The sequence below is a fragment of the Nicotiana tabacum genome, chromosome 24 (assembly GCF_000715075.1).
Source record: "Nicotiana tabacum cultivar K326 chromosome 24, ASM71507v2, whole genome shotgun sequence".
Taxonomy (NCBI): domain Eukaryota; kingdom Viridiplantae; phylum Streptophyta; class Magnoliopsida; order Solanales; family Solanaceae; genus Nicotiana; species Nicotiana tabacum.
The window spans coordinates 85,344,247-85,351,180 of record NC_134103.1 but is presented as its reverse complement, the minus strand read 5'-3'; the positions used below and the strand labels follow the sequence as shown (position 1 = coordinate 85,351,180).

At 32.6% G+C, this 6,934-nt stretch overlaps 1 protein-coding gene across 1 annotated transcript; it reads right to left on the bottom strand.

Moving 5' to 3' along the window:
• Positions 1–234: 234 nt before the first annotated feature.
• Positions 235–6,547, bottom strand: LOC107784480 (protein ALUMINUM SENSITIVE 3). Its single transcript, XM_016605618.2, has 3 exons — positions 6,176–6,547; positions 1,612–1,857; positions 235–833 (listed from the first exon to the last, which is right to left on the bottom strand). Exons 1-3 carry the CDS (start codon positions 6,425–6,427, stop codon positions 519–521), a joined length of 813 nt encoding a protein of 270 aa, XP_016461104.1. The 5' UTR covers positions 6,428–6,547; the 3' UTR covers positions 235–518.
• Positions 6,548–6,934: the final 387 nt, after the last annotated feature.

Here is a 6,934-nt window from a genome sequence, read left to right as displayed (position 1 = left end):
AATCGCGTGTATAAATAAGGAAGTCTAACGCAGAAAGGAGTCTAGTTTAAACAAATGTATATTTTTTGTAGCTAAAACATGTTTAGGTCGGGTAAATTCCAAAACAGGGATATTTTTGGTAATAAGGTTTCAAATAGTGTATAAGAACGAAAAAATCTCTTTCTTTTAACCATTTTGCCACCACTAGTCATAGCTCTTAATCTTGGATAATGATATACGCACAATAAATCTGTAGTAACAACAACAAACCCAGTAAGTTTCCAAAAGTGGAGTTTGGGGAAGATAATATATAGTTGTATACGCAGACCTTATCTCTATCTTGGGAGGCTTTTTCTGATGGACCTTATCTCTAAACAAGAAATCTGTAGCAAGCTTCAGTTTTTCATCCAAGAAAATAACATTAGAGGCAACATTTGACAAGGTATTTGTTGTCAACTCTAAAATCTATTAAAAAGGGACTTAGTTCTTCGACTGAAATGAGAGATTGACCAACAGAGCAAAAACAGGAAAAATGACTTTCACTCTGAAGAGAAAACCTTGGTTTCTAACTGGTAAGCTTTTGTGAAGAATGAGGGCCAAGATAGATACGTCGAGAAGATACTACTAACAGTAGAAGCTCCAATAAGCATATTCATTACTACAATTTGCAATTGAATTGCCTCAAGAGGAGATGCTCCTCCCATTATAAGTCCTGTCATTGCACCTGGAAGCGATATTAGACCAACTGTTTTTGCATTGTCCAACACAGGAGATAAAGCAATAACCAACGATCTTTTCACTTGTTGAATTGTTGCTTGTCTTGGCGTTGCCCCTAGAGCCAAGGCTGTCTCTACCTAGCCAAAAAAAGAAAACTTTTTGAGTATCATAGTACGAAAAGTGCCATATACCAAAATTGAACATAATAGTATAGCAACATTATTACAGATTAAATAAATTTGTCGTGATTGGGCAGGAATTTAGAGAGAAAATGATCAAATTTGCCACTGTACTATCCGAAATTGATCAACTTTACAGATATGTTAGACTTTTGGTCTAATAATACCTTCACTGTTAGAAAAAAGTCTCGTTTTGCCCGTGTGGAGCTCCCCTGAGGATAATTTTAAACTAGTTTAAGTTAAGGGGTAAATTTTGAAGAAATATAACATATATGTGCGTGCACCTATGCTCAAAGACTTCTATGGTGCAATAATTACTGGGTGCACTTTTACAAGTGAAATTGACGGAATATAGATATATAAATGAAAATACTAAAATTTCAAAAAGAATATAATTTTGAAACTATAATTTCAAAAGTATGGTGTGCTCAGGGTACGAGACTATAGTTAACCATCAAATATAAATTCTAGATCCACTTCTTCATAATAGTGTACCCATCCTTTTGAAATTCTGGATCCCCCTCTGTGACTATTAGTAGCAACAAAAAATATGAGACGATTTGCCAAGAGTATGAATAAGACCAAACGTGTAACAGAAGTCAAAATTGAGAAATTTCGGATAATATAGAGATGTTGCATGTATTAAGATGTCAAACTTATCGTCTACTTTTAGAAGATGTTTGAAACAGAGAACTTATAAGTTGTGACGATTAATCGATAGGGATATGAGACGTACCAGGGCCATTTGTATCTTGATGTCATCGCGAAGTTTTTTCATTGTAACGCCAGTGACTGTCATTGAATTGCCAACCATCATCCCCGCGACGGGGATGATGTAGCGAGGAGTGAAAGGGAAAACATTCAAAATTACCAATAAAAACATAGTGATAGCAGTTCCAGTAAGAATGGAAACTCCTGCTATATATTTTCCCCTTGGTACATGTTTGGCACGTTGTCCTGCCGTATAACCAGCAATAGTAACCTGCATAATCAACAAATTTTAATTAGTAAGAAAATTATCTACTTAATTTGATGCCATAAAATCATTAGTAATGAGACCATGATTTAGTTAATATATACTGGCCAATATTCGCAGTGTAAACAACAACAACAAAGTAATCTCACAAGTGGGGTTTGGGGAGGGTAGAGTGTACACAGACCTTACCCTTGCCTTTAAAAAGACAGGGAGACTGTTACCGGTAGACCCTTGGCTCAGGAAGGAAAAAGGGGAGGGACAATAACACGCAAACCAATCTGACAGCCGAAAAGAAAATATTCGTAGTGTAATTGGTTTGAAAATCAGCATAAACACTTGTGAAAAGAAAATATTTTCTAATTATTTTCCTTGATTGTTGAAAAATCTGGAGTCAAGATTGTTGGTAGTTTTGGTGTTCACCTCGTCGATTATGATCCCACTAACAGAAGTAAGCTTAATTTCTGAAAAGTGTTTGTTAAGAAGCCTAAAATATTAAAAGGACTAGATTTAGGTGTCTTTTGTAAAACATAAGTCATTTTCCACAAAAATCTCTTTCAGAAAATGGCTTACATTTTCCGATATTTGGCCGGAAAATAAATTTTTTTTATTATAACGGGAGTTTAGTACATCATGCTGCCTTTGGCCGGAAAATAAAACTTTTATTGATTAAAAATTGATACATTGTACTATTTTAGCAAATTTGATAATGTTTTGATGAATCTTTTTTGTATAAAAATTGATAATAATGTATAATTATTAGCTGAAACAAGGATATGAAGTCCAGAGTTAAGATATTTATTAAAGAACATCACTCCCGCCCAAAACTAAGGGAAGCCATTTTCAACTTTTATTTAAAAATACTTTTTCTAATTTTATCGGATGTCCCCTAGGGGACAAAATACCTTTTTCTAATCGAACACAAAAAGACTGCCTAATTAAAAGATGATTTAGAAGGTTAACATACTCAAAGGGAGAGGAAAAGAAAAATTAAACTAAATAGCCGTCTATCCGACTGCTTAAACTAAATATAATTGGTGGATGTATAATATGGATATAATCTTTGCATGATTTTTGAATAAATATATATAATTAGTGTATAATTTATGTATATCGACTAAGAAAAGTAAACAATGAATTCGGATGGCTATTTGTATAAAAAATCCTAAAAAAGAAAAAAAGAGAACATGGATGCCAATTGCAATAAAGTCAACTACAGAATCAGCAAGTGGGAGAAGAATACCATTATTTAATTCCTTTTGGATTCTGTAATCAAATAGATAATGATAGAATAAAATAGGAGTGCAACCAACCAAATCATAATAAGAAAAATGAAAAACATGTATTTGTTGAATGATTCTTTGCTTAACGCGAAAAGAAGAGGAGAATCTTGATGAAATAGGTTTTATATCTTTAGACTTTGGTAAATAATTGACCTCGAGAAACAAGAGGAAATAGTAATAAACTACAATAACAATATTAAATATGCTTCAATTTAAAATAAGTTAAATATTCACTATATAAATTGTTACTAGTCATGTCACTCCGTTTAACCTTATCTTAGACCCTTATGGTCTAAAATAAAAAAATAAAAAAATACTAGAATTTATCTATATTTTCTAGTGATATATAAATCCCGGGCATGTCTATGATGTACATTGACTTGTATTTTATAGATGTTTGGAGTAGGGGTGTTACAAACCGAATCGAAATCGAAAACCGAATCGAAATCGAAGCTTAATGGCTTATTGGTATCGGGTTAACGGTTTAACGGACGGGGAACAAATTGAAATTTTTTTATTAACGGCTTATCGGTTTGGGGGCGGATTATTCAATTTTCTTAACGGATAATCCGTTAACCCGTTAAGAATATATATATATAAAATTTATTTTTATCCATATATATATTAAATATCAAAAACTCTTCCACTTCTTCCAGCTATTAGCTTAGCTTATTCTCTCACCCTACTATAAGATTGTTTAAGCTGCTGTCTTTGGTTCACCTCTACTTTTGTTTTTTAAAACTAATGCATGTTGTCTATGTTTAATAGAAGAACAACAGTGTTGTTGCCACAACTTTTATCCCACAATATTGACGATAGTACTGTCTTGAATTATGTTCTGGGGAAATAGCGCATCTGCGTTTCCTGTAAATTGTTTACTGCTTATAATCCATCCCTTTTTCTATACATAACTGTCTTTTGCTCGGTGTTGTTTGTATGGTTAATGATATAGCGTGAAATGCCTGGTTGAGAGTTTAAGTTAGAAATTTGAAGTTGTTGTTTGAACTTTGAAGCTGCATAAATTCAAGCTTTGTTAGGCGTTAGCTGCAGGCCAAACATTTCTGTGTATTCTGCTCACTTATGGATTAATCATTTTGAAATATGTATCCTGGACTCACTTTGAATATAGACTGGAATTTCCTATTCTGAATTTGTATGCTAGGCGTTAACAGACATATGTATGTCTGGACTCATGTAATGTAGTCTGCTTTGGGATTTAATGGTAGGCGTTAACATACATGTATGTCTGGACTCATATGTAGTCTGCTTTGGGATGTAATCTAGCCTACAATGTGTTCTACTTTTTTTACTCTACAACACATGACACACTACATCATTTTTATGTAGGCGTTAGCAGACATATTTGTCTGGACTCAATGTGTAATTTCCTATTATGAATTTGTATGCTAGGCGGTCAACAAACAATTAATGCACGCAATATAGATTTAATTAGGCCGATAAACCGCCCGATAAGAGCTAAATCGATACCAATCCGCCCGATATCTTATCGGGTGGCTAGCGGATTAATACATTTAAAAGCCGATAACCGTTAAGCTAAACCGTTAAGAGTAATTAACTGCCCAATCCGCCCGATAAGCAGCCCTAGTTTGGAGGGAGATTGGATACTTAATTTATCTCACGCTTTTTTGCACAGGCTAGTGCTGTAATAGTAGTCCTAGTCTAGAATATCTAAGAGTTTGGAAATGTCCAACTCTCTGATTTAGGAAGTTAAGAGGTAAGGTCACATGTCCCCCTCCTTTGTACCATTTTGGATGTTAATATACACGGTAGGTGTATGCCAAAACCCTCCATCACCGCAGGAGGTGAAAGTCTGGGTGAATGAATTTTTTTTTAAAAAAATAAAAAATAAAAAAAATCCCGGGCATGATTAGATGACTCTTAGAAATATAGGACCTATAATAAATGTGCTAACATGACTAGAACGCATATATACATATAAGGGTGTTCATAAAAATCGGAAAAATCGAACCAAACCGATAACCGAATCAAATCGACGAAAAAAACCGATACTTTTTAGGTTTGGTTTGATTTTGGTTTTGAATTTTAAAAACCAATCAAATTTGGTTTGGGTTTGGTTTTAATCAAAAAATAACCGGAAAAAACCAAATCAAACCGACTATAGAAGTAACTATTTAAATTTATTATTACACATATATACATGTATATTTTTATATAAAGTTTCTAAAATGTTATGGTGCATATTAGTCGTTTGTATTTTAAGTCTAGTTCTTTGCTATTACAATAATCTAATTCTTTGCCTTTACATTCTAGTTTGATTGGTAGTTTATTTTTGCTAAGAACAAGAATTATTTTTTGTTAAAAATAATCGATTTTTAATTGAGTACTTAAATTATTCATCACTATTCAATTCAATTATCATCAATATATCATGGTAAATGATAGATTTCTCAAAGAGCAATTAGTTTGATAGTATTACGTTGAAAATATAGTCGCCGGAATATGTGTTTGGTAGTGTATGTCTCATATTTAAGAAAAAATTCGATAAATAACCAAAAAACCGATAAAAACCGACAAAAACCGAATCGCTAAAAAACCGACTTAATTGGTTTGGTTTGGTTCCAATATTTTAAGAACCGACTTACTTAATTTGATTTCTTTTTAGAAAAAAATCGATCCAAACCGAACCATAAACATCTCTATATACATACCTTTATTCTATAGTGCCTTATCTTTCATTGAGTGAGAAGGAATTTTATTTCGGTACAACTTCTTTTTTAAGCTTACCTTGTTCATTTAACACTTTCACTATGATCTCGTACATGTGGAAATCGACATAAGTTATACTATATGACTAAACCATCTCAAGCGATTTTTGTAAAATTTGTAAAGGAAAATCAATTCTAGAAATTCACTATTTATTGGAGAAAAATAGTAAAATAAATAAAATCAGATAAGCCTTTACGGTTTTATTTAGTAATTACATAAGTGTAACAAAATTATATATTTCTGCATTTGTTTGATTCATTTTCTAAAGAAGAAGAAAAGGAGTACATACTACATACCATGAATAGATAAGCAAGAATGATCCAACCAGCATTCTTCTGACTGAAAATGAATTGAAGAACAAAACCAATAATGGATAGTTGAACAAAAGCTCTGAAAACTGAGTAAATCATTTCACCTTCCAATCCCAGTTTCTGTACATAAGACAAAGCTACAGCCATAAATACAACTGCAAGTGCTGCAATTGGCTTTATCATTCCTCTCAAGAAATCCTTCAGCCAGTTCCACTCCATGTCTTCTAAATTGAACATCAAATTTATTTAGGAGGAGAAATTTCTAAATTGTGAAAAACAGAAAACTAAAAGATAATAATTATTAGAGAGTTCGAGAATATTTATGGGTGTAAGAAACTTTAGGAAATGACCTCACTCTTTTTTTTATAGTATATAATATATATTCTTTTTCTTGTTTTAACTTTTGTTTCTTTTCCTTTCTAAAGGATGAAAATTAGAAAAGACCTTCCCTAGATGGTCTGTACCCGAAAGCATAGGAACGTACGTACGACCACATACGAAGTGGGCCCCACTATTTGTGGACAAAGTATATCTTCTGTTTAGTGGGCTTGGATTTTAGTGATATTGTGGGACCTCAGGATACTGTGTTTTAGAGGTGAGGTACACGACAAAATATATATTTGTTTTTTATATATAATATACTTTCGACTAGTAAATACAATTAATTTCAATTGTTCGGTCAGTTTTGTATTTTGTGCAATTCTACAACTTATGACCAATGGATAAAAGTCTACTCCCGCTCTC